Source organism: Petromyzon marinus, chromosome 9 (assembly GCF_048934315.1).
Source record: "Petromyzon marinus isolate PM22_M1 ecotype Great Lakes invasive population chromosome 9, UKy_Petmar_22M1.pri1.0, whole genome shotgun sequence".
NCBI classification, from domain to species: Eukaryota; Metazoa; Chordata; class Hyperoartia; order Petromyzontiformes; family Petromyzontidae; genus Petromyzon; species Petromyzon marinus.
This window is the reverse complement of record NC_133675.1, coordinates 15,303,646-15,321,096: the sequence shown is the minus strand read 5'-3', so window position 1 is coordinate 15,321,096 and position 17,451 is coordinate 15,303,646. Positions and strand designations below refer to the sequence as shown.

At 43.6% G+C, this 17,451-nt stretch overlaps 1 protein-coding gene across 3 annotated transcripts in view; it reads right to left on the bottom strand.

Annotated features, from left to right (window-relative positions):
- CC2D2A (coiled-coil and C2 domain containing 2A) overlaps window positions 1-17,451 on the bottom strand; it is a 48,332-nt gene that overhangs the window by 5,986 nt on the left and 24,895 nt on the right. For all 3 annotated transcript variants that reach the window (XM_076065938.1, XM_032950311.2, XM_076065939.1), the window contains exons 18-33: window positions 17,046-17,199; window positions 15,929-16,079; window positions 14,630-14,768; window positions 14,316-14,519; window positions 13,482-13,574; window positions 12,628-12,719; window positions 12,214-12,381; window positions 11,325-11,421; window positions 10,540-10,649; window positions 10,074-10,170; window positions 9,233-9,331; window positions 8,309-8,482; window positions 3,928-4,131; window positions 2,435-2,524; window positions 1,432-1,545; window positions 330-473 (exon numbers count right to left, since the gene is read on the bottom strand). In XM_076065938.1, the coding sequence (XP_075922053.1) occupies window positions 330-473; window positions 1,432-1,545; window positions 2,435-2,524; window positions 3,928-4,131; window positions 8,309-8,482; window positions 9,233-9,331; window positions 10,074-10,170; window positions 10,540-10,649; window positions 11,325-11,421; window positions 12,214-12,381; window positions 12,628-12,719; window positions 13,482-13,574; window positions 14,316-14,519; window positions 14,630-14,768; window positions 15,929-16,079; window positions 17,046-17,199 (2,130 nt within the window). The remainder of the gene's footprint in view (window positions 1-329; window positions 474-1,431; window positions 1,546-2,434; window positions 2,525-3,927; window positions 4,132-8,308; window positions 8,483-9,232; window positions 9,332-10,073; window positions 10,171-10,539; window positions 10,650-11,324; window positions 11,422-12,213; window positions 12,382-12,627; window positions 12,720-13,481; window positions 13,575-14,315; window positions 14,520-14,629; window positions 14,769-15,928; window positions 16,080-17,045; window positions 17,200-17,451) is intronic.

Genomic DNA, 17,451 nt, shown 5'->3' with positions numbered 1-17,451 from the left:
CTGGCATGCAGGAGGTCGTGGGTTTGATCCCAACCCTGACACCTATATATTTGGAGTTTGCATGTTCTCCCGGTGGTTGCGTGGATTTTTGTCCGGGTCTTCCGGTTTTTCCCTCCACATTTAGAAACATGCGTTTAGAGGATTTGGCTACTATAAATTTCCACATGATGACCTATCATTTGTGGCCAGATTGTTTCTGGAAAATAGCTATATAGCTCAGTGGCCCTAACCTAGTAAAAAACTTTTTTTTTTATTTTTATATCTGGGCAGCCGCTGCACTACTGGCTCCGTGCTACACAGGACGAGGTGCGGAGTCTGTCACCACACACATTGTCAGCACTGATGAGGCAGCCCACACTTTGCAGAGGGCAGAAGTGGTCGTGCTGATTGTAGCTGCGCCCCGTGCTTGGGTTCCAGATCACAAACTGGTTGTAGCTGCCCTCCTCCTGGGTCAGGACATAGGCTGTGGAACCCTGCAGGTTACATGGCAACACACATATTGAGCATACATACTTGACACAAACACACCGCAAGTGCCGTTAGTGAGTACACCAGCATCAGCAACGCTATACCCAGATGCCTTTGTCTCCCCAAGTATTAAGTTGCAGATGACACCATATATTATTTTTAAGGCTGAGGTGACTCAGAGGAGACAATCTAGGTTCAGATACCACTTTCCATTAATGTTATTCATGACCTGATATTAAATCCAGGTCACCAGAATTATAACTTAGAGTGAAAACTACACCATTACTCCCCACAACAAAATTGTTATGGCAAGCGCTTTCAACGAACGTCTATTGAGGCCGGCACAGCGAGTGAGTGGTGTGACCAGTACAACACCCAATAACCTTTGTCTCGCTAATTCTAATGTGTACACATTGCACCAGATACTCAATTATGGCTGAGTCAACCTCGGGGGTTTGTCCAGGACAAGTTCATATATCACTCACCATTGATGTAAGCCATTGCCAGAAATAAAAACTGAAATTGATAGGTTTTGCAGCACGAACATTTAGCCTTATTAAGTGTATGATCAGGAGGTGTTAGTGAACACATAGAAGCAGCGCATGGTGGCGAGATGTTAACTACCTCGCCTGGTATACAGGAGGTCGTGGGTTTGGACCCGACCCTGACGCCTGTACACTTGAAGTTTGCATGTTCTCGCCGTGGTCGCGTGGATTTTTTCCCCAGGTCTTCCGGTTTTTCCCTTCAAATTTAGAATCAACATGCGTTTAGAGTATTTGGCCGCTATAAATTTCCACGCGATAAGCCTCTTCGTTGAGCTATTATTTATGATGGCCAGGTCGCTTCTCAAAAAGGAGCTATATAGCTCAGTGGGCCATACCTGGTAAAATACAAAATAATGTACACGCAGTGAGGGGCTGTGACAGGGAGTGGCAGAGAGTGAAGCGGTTGGTGGGAGCTCACCTCTGGCACCGCAGTGCCCAGCAGCAGCCAGGCCTTGATTCCCTGCGCCAAGAAGAAGTTGCACAGTAGCACAGCGTGCTCCTCTTCGTCCCCACACTGCAGCTCCAGGAATTGCTGATGCAGCAAGGACAATGACACGCACAGAACATGTATACAGCTGCAGGATAGCAACTTGCACCAGAATAACAATAATCCTTTCATTTATATAGTACAATTCATACCAACAACATCCCACAACTCTGTACATTAATTATATATAAGGACCAAATCCCATATACGCAGTTGGCTTTGCATGGCACGAATGACAACCCTACTGCCAAGATAAAATGAATAAACAAATTAAGGAATGGCACCAAAACAAAAAGCACAAACAAAAAAAGTGACCAAAACAAAGAATAACATTGAGAAAGTCGACATAATCCATGCACAGACATGACGTGGGATTAATTATGTGGTATGTCTTATAAAGGATGGCGATCATGATGATGATCGAAAACATTAATTAATGCAAACCTGAAACCTTTAGTTTAACTCCACTATATTATATTGATTTAAATTCTGACAAGTATTGTCATATATCACTTTCTCAAGTAAAGTTAAATAACACGAGCCATGAAAATAGAGAAAAAACGTCCTGATTATAATGGGGGCTCAAGTCAGTGGAGCAATTCACTCTCTTCACCCCTTCCAAAAATAAGAAAATACAACCTCGAGTGGGTTATATATCTTCAATGGTAAAAGACCGTATTTAAATTCCTAAGTCTACAAAGAATAAAGCTTGGGCTGTCCATTGTTTCTCTTTCGCAATATATCAACACAGTAAAAACAGATTGTTTTTAAAGAATGCCTTTGTTAATGTCACCATTGCAATGGGATGTGGAGCATAGTTGTTCCCAAAGAACAAGAAGTGGCTTGGGTGTGTGCGCCTGTAAGACCATCATCCCTGAGGTGACGTGTACTCGACGGAGTGCGAGAGTAGAATGGGACAACGCGACCGACATACATCACTTGTGCTCCACAGGTCACAGACGCCGCTGAAGCTCACGCTGTCCGGAATGAAGGGGATAAGGGACACGTAGCGAGCCAGCAGCTCCTGTGCACGCACAAAGACCACAAGACAAAGATCCTCCGTATAGCCATAACAAACTGTTGGGGCAAGTGCTGTTAGCGAGCACCTATGAAGGCCGACAGAGCACACGAGGGGGTGGGTGGCCAGCACCACGCCCGGCCGCCTTTGTCCTCCCAGTGGTGATGTTTACACACCACACCAAGTACTCATTTGAGGCTGAGTCGACCAGGGGAGGACCACGACCAGTTCAGAAAATCGTCACTGGTGTTGGCAGTGAGTGGGAATTGAACTCGGGTCGCCGGGTTCGTAGCGCAGCGTGCTAACTGCTACACTACCGCTTCCCACACATACACCCACACAAGTATCTTGGCACAAAGCTATCAATGTGCCCCCATTCAGCCAAATAAAATGACAGGGAAAAGTGCTGTTAGTAAAACAATAATAAAAGCTGGCATATTACAAAACGATGAGAAGAGGTTTTCCCTATTTTTCTGGCAACAAAACAGCTGTGTGAAGATGTTAAAACACCAAACTGAAACCTTTTACAAGGAATCATGTCAGTTCTGTTGCCAGATAAAAGGGTAAAAAAACAATTCACATATTTTGCTATTGGCAAAGGAGGTTCCAATGGTGTAAACCACAATACTTGTGGTCAGAATGCAAACAAAGAACGTACTGTGATAATATATGCATTGTCTTTGAAACTGATTGGTCCACACCAGAGACAGCTTTATTTTGAGCCTAGTCTCAAAAGAAAGCTGTTCAGTTTGGTGTTTTAACATCTTGACACCTGCTTTATTGCCAGAAAAAAAGGGGAAAACTTCTTCTCATATTTTGGTACTGGCAAAGGAGGTCCCATGAAATACAAAAGGATGCCACATGGCCTTATCTCCAGGGCTAATGAAGACCACATCGCACAGTGTACTCATTTCAAGCTGATTTGTGCTAATGTGGCCCATGCCATGATGATACAGCTTTGCCACTGGTGTTGTATATTATGGCCAAGAAATACATTTTAACAGGGAAATGTGCTAATAACTATACCAACATTCTCCCAGTACTTACACACAAATAACAACCACTGCCATTGAACCAATGCCCCAAATCAAGCAGTGCCAACTTTGACGTAAGAAATTGGATTGCCTAAGGGCTAGCAGCATTACATGCCAATTACATGTGATACTATCCATTGGCGGTTGGTGTGATTAGAATGTGCAGCTGGTTAAGTTACATTAGTCTGCACATCAGCGGCAATGATGCTCACGCTACAAAATTATTACTGCACAGGAGGGCATAATATGGCCCAGCAGAGGTCGTTCAATGGAAGCTTCCACCACTGCCTTGGGTTCCTAATGGAGACGAGCACCATCAACACTGCTCACGGGTGCCACTTCGACTTTGGGCCCCAGGGAAGACTGTGGACTTACGGCCGTGAGCTGCAGGTTGCCAGGGTTGGCCTGCAGGAGCTCGGCCGGCGGCTGTATCGGACGAATGAATCGGCACACGAAGACGGCCTGGCCGTTGAGGTCGGCCACAGTCGTGGCGAGCCGACGTGTGGGGAATACCGCCTGGCACTGGGCACCGAATGCGTCAGCCATCCGGAGCAGCTTTTCATCCTCCTGCGAGTCGAACTGTGACCAGGATAGGGAAGCGAGTGCAGAGGTGTCAAACAACAAGCGATTGTCTGCTGGGTGTGTGCACAGATGCGACGTGCACGAACACGCACGAGCCACTGCGGGCGCACGTGTCTGCAAATGGGCCCACATGCTGCTCCAAGAACCTATTCGCATTCTGAACTCGAAATATTAGTGATCGATTAAGTGTTAAAGTTGTTTTTTTTTAGTTTCTGTGACATTTACGTACTATATCTGCGATTGTACATGATGGTCGATGATCAACGGGCCTATACGATATATGACAAGCATTTCTTTGCTCTACACCAAGGGTTTTACCTTCAAATTATGTGTAACAGATTCATATTGATAATATAATTTTTCACTGGTGGAAAGTCTCTCATAAGTATACATATATTTCTTATCTACAGCACACGGAAGACATGTACATTATCCGTGGGCAGATTATCTGGGTTGCGGTTTAACCTTGCTCATATCCACCTTTTAAATTCATGCTGGACAGTAACTCCGTGCCCACATACTTTATAAAACAAAAAAACAGATGATATATTCAACACCTTCACCCCATGCTATGTAGTCAACAACACATGTTTTTAAAGCTTCATTTATGTTTTCCATTATCCGTATTTTTGCTGTATTCAGGCCATCCAAACTGTATTGATTACCCTGGATAATTAACAGCTGACTGCATCTTTAAAATATTTGCAATTGGATGGCTATTTGCGCCAACAAGTGTGATACTTAATGATGCAGGCTTACTGAGCAGCAAATAAAAAAGGCAAAGAGATCATGTGTAACATTTGCTGACCTCTGGATAGCTCAAATTACTCCAAAAAAATCTCCACAATTTTCTGTTTTTAATTAAAAACACACTGTATATGCTACAAGTTGAGGCTCTGAACTAGAGACTATTGCCTATCATTATAATCATCATCTGAACATGTCAAGTTTCGACTTGCATCACAGCTCAGTACTGGTGCACCTAGCCGTGGTGCACAATCAAGACGGGAAATTTGAGCAATTTTGCAATAATTGTCAGTAATCGGAAATGAACAGTAACTGAATACATATATTTCTTATCTACAGCACATGGGAGATATGCACAGCACACAAAGCACGTGTATACCCGCACCCACGCAAACGTGCACACTCCACTCTCACGGGAACGCGATGTTTGCATGCGAGATGTCGCCATGCAACGGCACAAAGCCAATGTACGCACTCGTAAAAAAATATCTGTCCATCTCCAGATGGATGCTATGTATAAATCCACATTGTGTTGATGGACAGATATTAACTAATCCCCACCAGCATGGCTGCTTTTACAATCTCACTCGCAGGAATACTTTTTTTTAACACAGCTTCACAGCAGGGTTAGTGGACCATCACTGCAGGAAGGCACATGCACAAACATGACCCAGAATGAGTGCAAAATGAAAAGGGACTAATCTACGCCCACCCACACAGTGGAAATAACCCTGGCATAGGCTGACACGATTTTACAGAGGGTGAAATTGCTCGTTTAAAAAAAATGTATAAAAAATTTTAGTTTGCAATATGTTAGGCATTTCACATCATATTAATGAAGAATATACAAGAAAATAAAATTGGCACTCAAAATAAGAATGAATAATGTTGAAACACATTTTTAGAACAGTACCACAAACAGAAACGTGATTCTCTGACGGGATTTAACACTTTCTTCACAAGTTAATATCTGATGAAATTTAAACAAATTAAAAACAACAAAACCGCTCGAGAACCCCAAAAGTGTTGAGGTTATAGGGCAGCACTTGATGACGAAGAGACCTGAGAGTCAATGACTCGGACTCCCTTGTAGACTATACAGCTCTGCGCGCACATCAATTGCAAGCACACCTCCGTATGCTTCAGGGGACATTCTGATGTGTCCATAGGTTGCTATGCCAGGTGTTGTGAAGACAACTTTGCAGGTTGTACATGATCACATTACCACTCCACTCTCATCCACACGAGTGCCATGTTACAAGGAAAGAGCAGCTCTACGGTAGACAGTCAAGTAAGCACACAGCAGCAGAAATGTACCGACTAATTTCAACGCAATGTGGATATATATAGCATCTAAATATAATTACATTAATAATAGGGGTAAGAAATTAAATAACGGGTAAGGAGAGTAATAGAGGAGCGGGAACATTTCTACACCGATGTTATAATTTAGGGGGTAGAACAGAACAATACGGTAAAATCCAGCAAAAAAAGTGAAATGAGGAAAGAGGAGATGAGGAAAATCTAAAGTGAGGACCTGAAGAGGAGGAGTATGTGAGATAGCCTGAGAGTTCTGTAACCACTACTCACAGCCTTAGAGTGGTCAATAGGCATGTCATGATTCACCCCCGCTCCCTGCCTGACATTCAATTAGGGGCAGGCTCTACAATTCAATGAATTGTCGCAATTCGAGGTCATGATTTGTTGGGATATTTTTTGTTTTTACAATGTAGTGAAAGATCACATGAACAAACTACATGAAGAAATATACAACACGAAAGTAATCGATCCTTACAAACATGATTTCATGTATTTATCGTGAGGATAAAAAAGCCATTTCACACATGAATAAATGCATCACTACATCCCTAATGGTAATGTATAATGAGAGCTTGTGTGCCTATTCACATATATTTCAATCAACCGAACAACTACTGGTCATGGAGTAATTGGAAGAGTGCTGCACTGCACATTCCACTCACACTAGAGGGAATGCCCCGTTACCTTCAATACCTTGGTTAGCTGGTCAGAGGTGCCGAAAGAAGATCAAAGAAAACACAAAACACAAACAGCACAATAATGTAACTGAAACTGCAAATAGCATATTGAAAGCATCAAGTATGAAGTACGCCACATATATGACAGATATTATATGCATGCACAATGGGTCTCAGCCAGGTGTCCACACAGCTATTTATACGTCTGGAGTACCACTTTGTAAATACTCGACAATTGGTTCTCCTACAGTGAGGCTGGTCCCCAACATAGGAATGTGGAATTACCATCATTCGCTCATGGTATTCAATGGAGTTGAGAGCACTGGTCCACACGGGTTTGAGCATAGAGACATTTTGACTTTGTTTTAATTTTAAAGGAAAGGCTTCAAAAGTCTGTGACAAATGAAGATTTAATCAACTTCACTGTCAGTAAAAGCTGTGGTTATAAAGTTGTAAAACTGCCACAATTGATGAATACTGCATTTTACGGACATTATGATGGACACACTAATGAACTCGAGTTGTGTGATAAGCCCTTATGTAACTGACAAAAACAAATGTAATTTTCTTACATCAGGGAAAATTGACATACTATGTCGATATGTAAATCAAAACTTTAAAAGGCATAATACACGACATTCGTATTACCAACATTAATGCAATATTTTACAACTGTCAAACTGTCTCCTTGCTCGAATGATCAATGATATGGCACTCCATTCTACTGATGGTCCTGAACCAAGTGGACATTTTACATGCCCTTGGTTAATGCATTCCATAGGACAACCATCATTGACTTTCTAATAAAAATCGCTCATTGTATCAACCTTGGAGACATGCTAAACCGAACTGACTCCCGACCTGGGTATGAACTCCCATCATTATGATTGCAAGTCAAGTGTATTAGCAAATCCAGCAGTGGATGTCAATCTACTGCTGGATTAGGGCCTCCCCACACTTGTGCAGATCGCGGGGGTTATTTGACCATACTTCACCATGATGGTCAGTGTGCGTTGGAGTTGGGATTAGAAGAAGCATAGAAGGATGGTACAACAATTGATTTTGCTACAATGGGCTCTTCTGCCGACCACATATCCCAAGCAGCTCTAGAACATCCTGTTTGTGCATTGCATAACCCATTCAAGCACTGACTAGGCACAATTTTGCTTAGCTTCCAATATTTTATGATGCTGGGTGCTTCCTGGGTGATTTGGTCATATGGAGACCTGTAATAATATGATTGTAGATTTGTAATTCAAGGAAAATATGAATACACAGTGGCTGTCCTACAGAGAGAATGGCCATCACCCTGAGATGTCCACAAGTCAGGATTGCGAGTAGAAATGAGAGCTGCTAAATTGCTTGTTTGAGCTGGGAGATAATTTGTTACTTTGCTGGAATTGTAAAACAAGTATTGGCGCGTGCGGTACCTTTTCTCTGACAGGCTCTGCAGGGATAAGCTGAGGCTCAGTAGTGATGAACAGGGTGAGATAGGTGGCATCTCCAGCGGCGAGGGGAGGAGCCATCGAGTCCCAGCGTCCCTCGTTCTCGTGGCTGTACCCCAGCAGCACCGGTGGCGAGTCCAGCATGAACGTGCCATCAATCTGACAGGCAAACGGCGGCACGCCAAACCACCACATGTAGCACACTGCTTATAAAAAAAAAAACAAGCAAATTCTTCCATCATGTCTAAAATAAAATAAACATGCCTACATTAAAACCAAAAGTTATGTAGACTCAAACTAATCATAACAACCCTCTCTCTCTATCAAAAACAAGAAAATTTAAATCTCAAACCTCTTCTCAAACACCACCGATCCACCATGCCAAATCAAAGCTCGCAGTCAAAATCTACAAACATTACAGACTAACATCCATTCCCCCGCTGTCAACAAATTAAAATTTCACTTTTGCTCAGTTCCAACTTTTAAACAGATATAATCCTACCCCACACATGTGAAGCATGTTCAGGAAAATGTAAAAAATATGAGAACATGGCAGGTGAGAAAGAATAAGTAGTTGAGAGACACTGCTTGTATAGATAAACCTTGAGAGTGACATTACTTCTGCTTGCTTTGTGACACAAATACAAGCAGTGAGTAAAAGGTCATTATAAACAGGAAATTAACTCCAATCTCTCTGATTCTGTCAGCAAAAGAACTATGAATGCATCACTGCAAGCAGAAAACGCATGCAGGGGTGCTTCAGTGCAAATCAGTGAGCCGGAAGAGACATTCAGCCAATGTTTTAGTCTCATCCAAATAAATCCAGTTAAAGTCAAACTTCTTTTGTCATTGTGAAATACTGAAGTAGCAGTCGAGCATGTGGACTCAGAGTGGGAGTTGTGAGCGGACCCTGGACTGGAAGTAGATGGTGGTGAAGGGGATGCGTATGGAGCCCAGCCAGTTCCTCTCCACGCGTGTGTGGATCACATTTCCGGCCTCCCGGTCGTTCTGGACACGTATGGCATGCACACATCGCACTGGGTTAGTCACACGATTGGGAAAACGCTCCGGGTGCATTCACACTTTAGCTCACAATTAAGGCATCTAATTGTCTGTGTAAGAATAATTTCCCTTTTATTTCATACTAGCTGTACTACCCGGCTTCCCCCGGGACTTGGATCCACCACGCCCGGCCGCCTTTGGCTCCCCAGTGGCGATGTTCACACACCACAGCAGTTACTCGTTTGAGGCTGAGTCGACCTAGCGGAGGCCCAGGACCGGTTAAAATAATCGTCACCGGTGGTGGCCGTGAGCGGGAATCGAACTCGGGTTGCGCTTACCGCTACACTACAATGCGTTACGTTTCCACATGCGCTGGTCATGTGACAGATTTGACGTCACAGCTCACTTGCCATGCCAAAAATAGATGCATTATTGAGCTCCCCCCCCCCATAAAAAAAGTATATTTATATAATTTTTGCATGGTGTACAGTCTGGAAAGTACCCACATGGCAAATTTCAAATTTGTTGCATGTCGGGAAGTACGCTAAACATTTTGAACAGACACACATAATCACAACTTTGCCTTTTATATATACGGAGATATTGCCATTTCTTGTAAATGGTACACATAGAGCCTGCAGCACCACATTCACTACACTGGCAAATAAATGGTGAGTGTAATATCTAGACCATAGGGGGCAGTTATGAAGGTGCAATGGGGGTAATTGACTCCAAGTAAGGTACTTACCTCCTGGATGTCATACACAATTTCGTCAAACATGTTGATGAAAATGTCATCTCTTGTGGAATTCAGCCCAGCTGCGCTGTAGTCTCCATTGCAAGCTCTGAGGAATGTAGAAGATCGTGGGACAATGTTAATGAATTCCTTGTTTTCTCTCAAAGTTCACTGGATTATCATGCAGTGCAAATTTTCTGTCCATTTCCGAGTGGTATTTTGATTCATTTCAATGCATCAATGCTAACTTGTAATATATATGGACTAAACCTCCTCTAGTTCAACTCAGCCTAAGCAGGTTTCCGGTAGAGGCATTGTAACACAAAGGTGGTATTATTACTACAACAATGAAAGAACTCTACCCGAATAAATATGGAACAGCAGGTAATACTGGTCCCAACCGTTTAGCCAGGCTACCAATGGCATTTTCTCGTATGTGTGTAAGGGTTATATTGTGACAACGCTCTCTGCTGCCCACTTGAAGGGCAACACCAGCTCTTCATTCCAGTTGGGGTTGGGTCCGTCGGCGGTCGTGGTGCGGCGCACCTCCCGCTGGAAGGACACCTCCACGAATGGACGCACCAGCACCTAAGATACATACACATACAAAGACAAAGGTCCCCCCCTGTAGCCTTAATAGACTGTTGGGGCAAGTGCTGTTCGCGAGCACCTAAGAAGGCCGGCACGGTACACGAAGAGGTCGGTTGCCAGCCCCACGCCCACACTTGTGTACACAAACACATATATGCACGAAGGTATAATAACTTATATGGTTTGGCTTAAAGAGGTAGTGGAGTACTGCAAGAAAATTTCTGCTTAAATTGCACGTACAATACTAATAATCGAAATGCCGGTGCTCGAGCATTCCATGCACGGTGTACAGGAGAGGTACACCATGTACACACCATATATACACTATACAAAGCACATCAATGTTATATTACTCACAATACGCAGCACACAACATATAGAGCTCACACATCATTTCAAAGGGCACACACATGCCAAACACAGCATAGGTGTTGCTGGAATAATTATGTTATGAAGGGCAACACAACATACATTTTGTAGAATCCAACACAGCTTCACATTCCTGAACTATAAGTGAAATTATGCGGGATGTTGTATGATTGACAGATATTTCTAGCATGTTGCCCATCCAGGTATTGCCCTGGTCCAATCCGACTTCGCTTTGAGGATCTGACAGTCCGTTCATCTTGACACGTTGCTTCCACTACCCAAGCAGGGCGGCGCATGACCTGCCTGGCTATAAAAGGCCTCGTTGTCGTGGTGGGCCTGCCCAGCGCTGAACGTGTCCTGGGCTCCACGGCCTGCTCTCGCCCTGCTGGTGCCGGCTTGCCTGAGCAGACACACAGCATGGGGATGAGCAAAGAGGGCCCAGGGCAGACACCTCAAAAAACACATTTTACTTTGCATTTTCAGCCAAAATATTTAGTTTACATTTCTTGGGCTGTCCACAATGAGTCTGAATATTCATTAATAAGAAGAAAATGTAAGTAAATTTCAGGAGTGCTGCTATGGTGCGATCGAGCAGCATTGCTCTGGTCTCATCACTCATGGTGCACAAGGAGCCAGCGCACCATCTACATCAGTGTTATTCACTAATTTTCAGAGGGGGGCCACTTTTGCCAATAAGATATCAGTATGAGGACCGCCACACATTGGAAACCATTAGTTTTAATAGCATGTTGGGGTGTTTTCACATTTGAGTATTGTCAGGGGCCGCACTAAAGGCCATCAGGGTCCGTCAGTGGCCCACGGGCCTTGCAATGAAGAACACTGATCTGCATGGGCCGTAGTCAGAGCTGGGCATATTAACCGAATATAGGCTGGCATACTCCTGTCATCTCGGAGCCGATCTGGGAACTGCAATTTCAGATGCGATTCAGAATATTTTTTTAGGATATATCATCTGCCAAATTGCATTGTATCGATGTTGTTTCGACGATGCAATAATGTAGAAATAATTATTTTTAGTTTTGCATTTTTAATTAATTGCCAGTGTCACTGCATGCCACTACCTTCTACATCACTTGTGACTCACGTACCGCAAAAAACAGTTACTTCCAAATGCAACTGGTGGCAGTGAGTCAATTATATGGAAGCGAGGCTCGCCTGAAGAGGACCTTACTTGGTGGCCATCGTGCGCATGGGGATGTCGTAGGCCCGCACGATGTTGACGAGCAGCGTAATGTCCCCGTCCGTCAGGTTCTGCGCGGTCACCCGCTTGCGCTCCTTGCGCTGTGGTTTGAGGGGGCGGCGTGCCTCCGTGAGCTTGAAGAGGCCCAGGCCCAGCGTGCTGCTCCCGTGACGACAACAAAACAAAAAGTCAGCAAGTACCTATCATCAACTGAGCATTGTGGGTCTCACTCAACTCTGGCGCTAAGACAATACATTTTTAGATCAGGCAAGGGTCAAAAGAAACCATAGGAGGGGGTTTAGGGGCAGAGACAGGCCTAGCTGTAAAGTAGCAATCTTTCCATACTATCTACGACGAGGACAGATGTGAGGGAGGGACAGTGGTACAGGATGGACAGGCGGTTACCCGATGTTTGGCATCTCTTCTTCTAGGACGAGGTCGGAGAGCACGTAGTGATGCCTCGCCAGCACAAAACGGCTCATCACAGACTCTCGAATCTATACACACAGACACAAAAAGCAAGGGTCAGCCTCATATTCTGTTGAGATGATCGTGAGGACCCATTAAGACCAGCAGTGTACACGAGAAAGGTGGGGCTAGCACCCTGTCTGACTGCGTTTGTCTAACCATTGCTAGATTTTGAGCCGCCAGCAGAGCCAGTAGAGGGATATGAGTAATAGGGTTATTTGGTATTATTCAGAGGAACAGCTGCATTATTAGTAATCAAAACAGAGAATAATTTTAATTTGGACCTTGGCAGTGCTGATTGATACAACTTATCGTGAGCCTTCCAGAACTGATCGTGACCTAGCAATGAAATTTAAGGCCAGATTGATCGGTTATCTTTTTTTATATACAAGATCCTACAATGCACAGAATTAACATAATTGTGACATATACCAGCAATGTTTATGACAACGTAATGTATTAGTCAGCATTAAGTGAGAGAAACAAAGTAATCAAATTCACATTTACATCCTTCCTACTGCAGACACAGCCCACCCAGATATTAAGAACTCACGCTTGCTGGCAAGCCCATTCAGCATATGTGCAGGAAATGTGCCAGGGGGAGCTGAGAATACTTTGTTTATTTCGTCTGGAGTGCTGCTGATGATCCAGCAGCCAGCCAATGGCACCAGGCAAAGACAAACATAGCACTGCACTATATGGACCATTTATACACTGGTCTATATTGCCCCATTTTTAATGAGTGGACAGTGCTGCTTCTGCTGCACAGACAGCGAGGTGACAAATGGTACCTTTTTCATGTAGATGGCAGCAATGGCCCTGTAGCGGATCAACTGCTCTGTCGTGTCAACGATATCCTTCTCCCTTTGTTTCTTCTCATATTCCTGCAAGAGAGACCACACATATATAACGTTTGTATCATCGGCTCTACCTTCGCAAAGCAGTTTTCAAATACCACAATGATGTCCTGTTGTTATTCAAAAGCATAATGAGAAGTGACATGGTCCCTTAAGATAACAGTGAAATTGTTGTATGTACTATATGCATACAAATGTTGTGTAATGCATCTGTATATGCATTAATTTGTCTCATGGCAAGTCAGTCATACCCAGAGTAATGATGCCACTGCATTAACCCAATTGTTAACCTCTTGAATGCCTTGAGAATTCCTCCTGCCCTGAAGACTCATTACACTTCATTGAGGCAATGTCAATAAATCAATTTCTTTTTGGAATGGCTTGGAAATTTTTCAAATCTCAAGGTGTAATTTCATGTGTGTGATCATATTATCTCCAATAAATTTAACACCCATCACCGTCTTAATTGGCACTATCAAACAGCATGAACCCCAACCCTGCCAATCCTTCTGAATACATTTAATATTTCAATGGTTCATAAAAAAAGCCCATTGGGCAAAAACATTGACATGTTTCTACTCCATCAGAACATTGAAATATATTTTATTATATTTAATTCACCTTTTATTCCTTATACCCGTATACGTTTGCGCGATTCATTATTTATTTAAATACAGGTCTCCTTTGAAATATGACTTATGCTCTCAGTTCGTTGTTGCCGCTTTATAAACAAAGGTCATTTGTATTTATTAGTTGTCACATGCCGACCTGGAACACCTTCTCTGGGATCTCACGGTCCAGTGGTGGGACCAGCCGATAGTTCCGGAACTCGGGAACCTCGCGACTACGCATCTGAAGGAGGTGCAGGCGGCGCGACATTGACATCTCCTCCTCCGTTGCGAAGTTGAACTCCTCCTGCAGCTGTTCCAACCTGAAGTAGTCGGTGACCTCAACTTCGCCGCTCGTCACAACCTGCGGTGGGGGCCAACAGTGAGACGCTGCCTCTACCCACGAAGCGGCAGCGTTATCACGAGCAACAACAAACCCATGGCGGTAGTGCGATTGTCGGGCGTTGCCCTCACAGTGATGAGCTGCATGAGGGCGGCATTGCTGGGGTCGTTGGGGTCGAGCCGCGACTCCTTGGCCCACGCGGCCAGCTTGTTGACGTCCGTTAGTGCGGACGCCCCGATGGACGCGATGGCATCCACCTGATTCGCCGCACTTGCACATCACGCAGAGTGACGACAAGACAACGCTATTGGACAGCTCGCCGTGTGGTGGCGGAGTCGGGGTTAAATATTTTTATTTTTTATTTTTATTCAATTCCTGAGCTACATTCAAATATTGTGTAACTTTTCAAATTTTTCAAAAGTAGTATTACGGATTCTAATAATCTAGCTGCACAGATAAGCATACTAGGCAGGTAAACCAGCTGCAGAGCAAATCACACAAAGTACTGTATAATGACTGCACTGGTAAGCACGCCAGGGAAGCCTTCTAACAGAGTTGAGCATGTTGATCTCAATTACCGGCACAGATAATGGTGCTGACAGGCAGTCGAAAACTTCACTACCATCTACATTGAACTATCTTACAAAATGAAAATATCATATTCTTGGTTCTTTCGGTAAAGTCACGTTGAAGGGAAACAATAAAATAATAAAAAATATATAAAACAATAAAAGAACAGAGGTTCTTTGCAAGCCATCGGGCTACCATGAGAGATTAGTTCATGAGGATATCCACATATACAAACACAGAGACAATTTCAACCGAGAAGATGGATTCTGGCTTAGCAATTATTGGAAGGATTTGATAAACCATATCGGGTCTTAATTGATTCTTCACGCTTACGGTGGCTTTCAGACAGCATACATTAAATTTTCGTCTCCCCCCTCCTCTTTTCCAAACATAGATGGACTCGTCCTTCTAAACAAATTGTTAAATCGCTATCCATGGTGCCAACGCTTAAAAATAAATAAATGCAAACACCTATTCTTAGCTCTTTCGGTAAAGTCACGTTGAAGGGAAACAATAAAATAATAAAATATATATAAAGCAATAAAAATTCTCACGACGTTTCGACCATTACTGCAGTCACGAAAGCTTTAAATCAAAATGCAAACACCGTTTAAAAATAAATAAATACAAACCGCCACTTATTTCAAATGTTTCTTGCCGTTGGTTTTCACACCTGATGATGACTGTTTGTGTTACAGTCGAAACGTCGTGAGAATTTTATTATTTTATATATATTTTATTATTTTATTATTAAAGGTTATAAGGTTCCCAATCTAAAATTCTACTCAGCTGTCAACCAAGGGCTCTAATTTGTCCCAGAATCACCAGGCTGCCTTTAGCCAATTGCCTACCATGCTCACCTGTGTAGGCCGTCTCCATGCTGCGATGCGAGTGCCGGTGCCAGTGGAATCCCGTCGCTCCCTACGCCCCAGGCCACGCTGCAAGCCAACTTTCCGGACGTGAGCAGCGTCACCGTGCTCTCCTTGTCCACCCCCAGGGTGACCGGAACGTCTGTAAGATGTTGCAACAAATAGGCACGTCAAGATTCACCGTCTCCCATTGGATTTGACCAAGTGTCAGGATTCAAGATCACAATGGGAATTCAAGACTGCATTTTTTGTGTGGGTCGTGCCTGTGTTCGGTCTCGCAGACGCTATTTTTTTGTGTTGTCTCATTCACCCCATGAGCGTATAATTTTCAAATTAACTTAAATTAGAAATGCAGTAATCTATTTCACACGTGAAATTTTCTGCATGTATCATCAGTGTATGGATTGATTTTACTAGGTCAATGAACAAACCGTTGCATGATCAGTGAAAACTGTGACTTCCATATTGTGAACATTTAATGACTTTCACATGATGGCATGTGACCTTCATTTGCTCCAGAATTTAGTGCACAACACATCCAACTATTGAAAATATTCAAGATGAGTCAATAATAAGTTAGCTTGCCACTGACTACTCTTTTTGTGCTAGTGTAACTTCTAAATTATGATTCAGCTACTGTCAATTATCTTTGTGAGACCACCCTCTTGATAATAATAGCGACACATGGCTATCACACTGGGTATGAATGTAATTATACATTTGTATGCTTTAAACATTAAGCAATGATCATTTATAACAGTGGGTGACCTCAATACATGTATGTCTGTTTCTATGTTCATATAAACATTGGCAGTCACTGCCAAACTGTCCCGTTGATCTGCCCATGGAAATCAGTTACAATCAATCATTTTGTCTGACATGGACATCACCAGGTGAACCCTGCACAACATGAGCAGCTGGAATTTGTCTGTGTGTCAACTATGGTGCTGATAAGACAGAATAAACTGGATGGGTGTGGTGCTGGTCCCACCACCCCTTCGTGTGCTATGTCAGCCATATCTAGTCGCTAGCACGCTTGCCTCTCAACCCTAACCATGCTAAGAGGTGGAGAGAGCTAAGTCCTTGGCCGCTGTGTGAGGAGACGTACTGCTGCCGATGCCCTCATGCGGGAAAGAAACATGATGCTCGCTGCTAAACTCCAGCTCCTGCAGGGGGCAGTTCCCAGCCACCACGTTCAAGTCGGGGAGCCGAGTGAACATCTCTGCCAACCGCACGGTCGACACTCCCACAGTCTCGAACAGCTGCAGCACAACACAGCATGGGGCAACGAAGGACAGTGTCAAGTTTTAGGCTGCCCACAGTGCAATGTTCCTTAAAGGAAAACGCAACACAAACACACTAGCATCCGTAAGCATGTACCCAGGCTGTGTGTGTGTGGCAGGTTGTTCAACACAATTACGAAAGGTTATTTATGAGAAAAACTGTTGAGATCAGTCAATTGCTCTTTTATAGTTCTCTAGTGGCATCAGTGCAATGACATTGTATTAAAACGT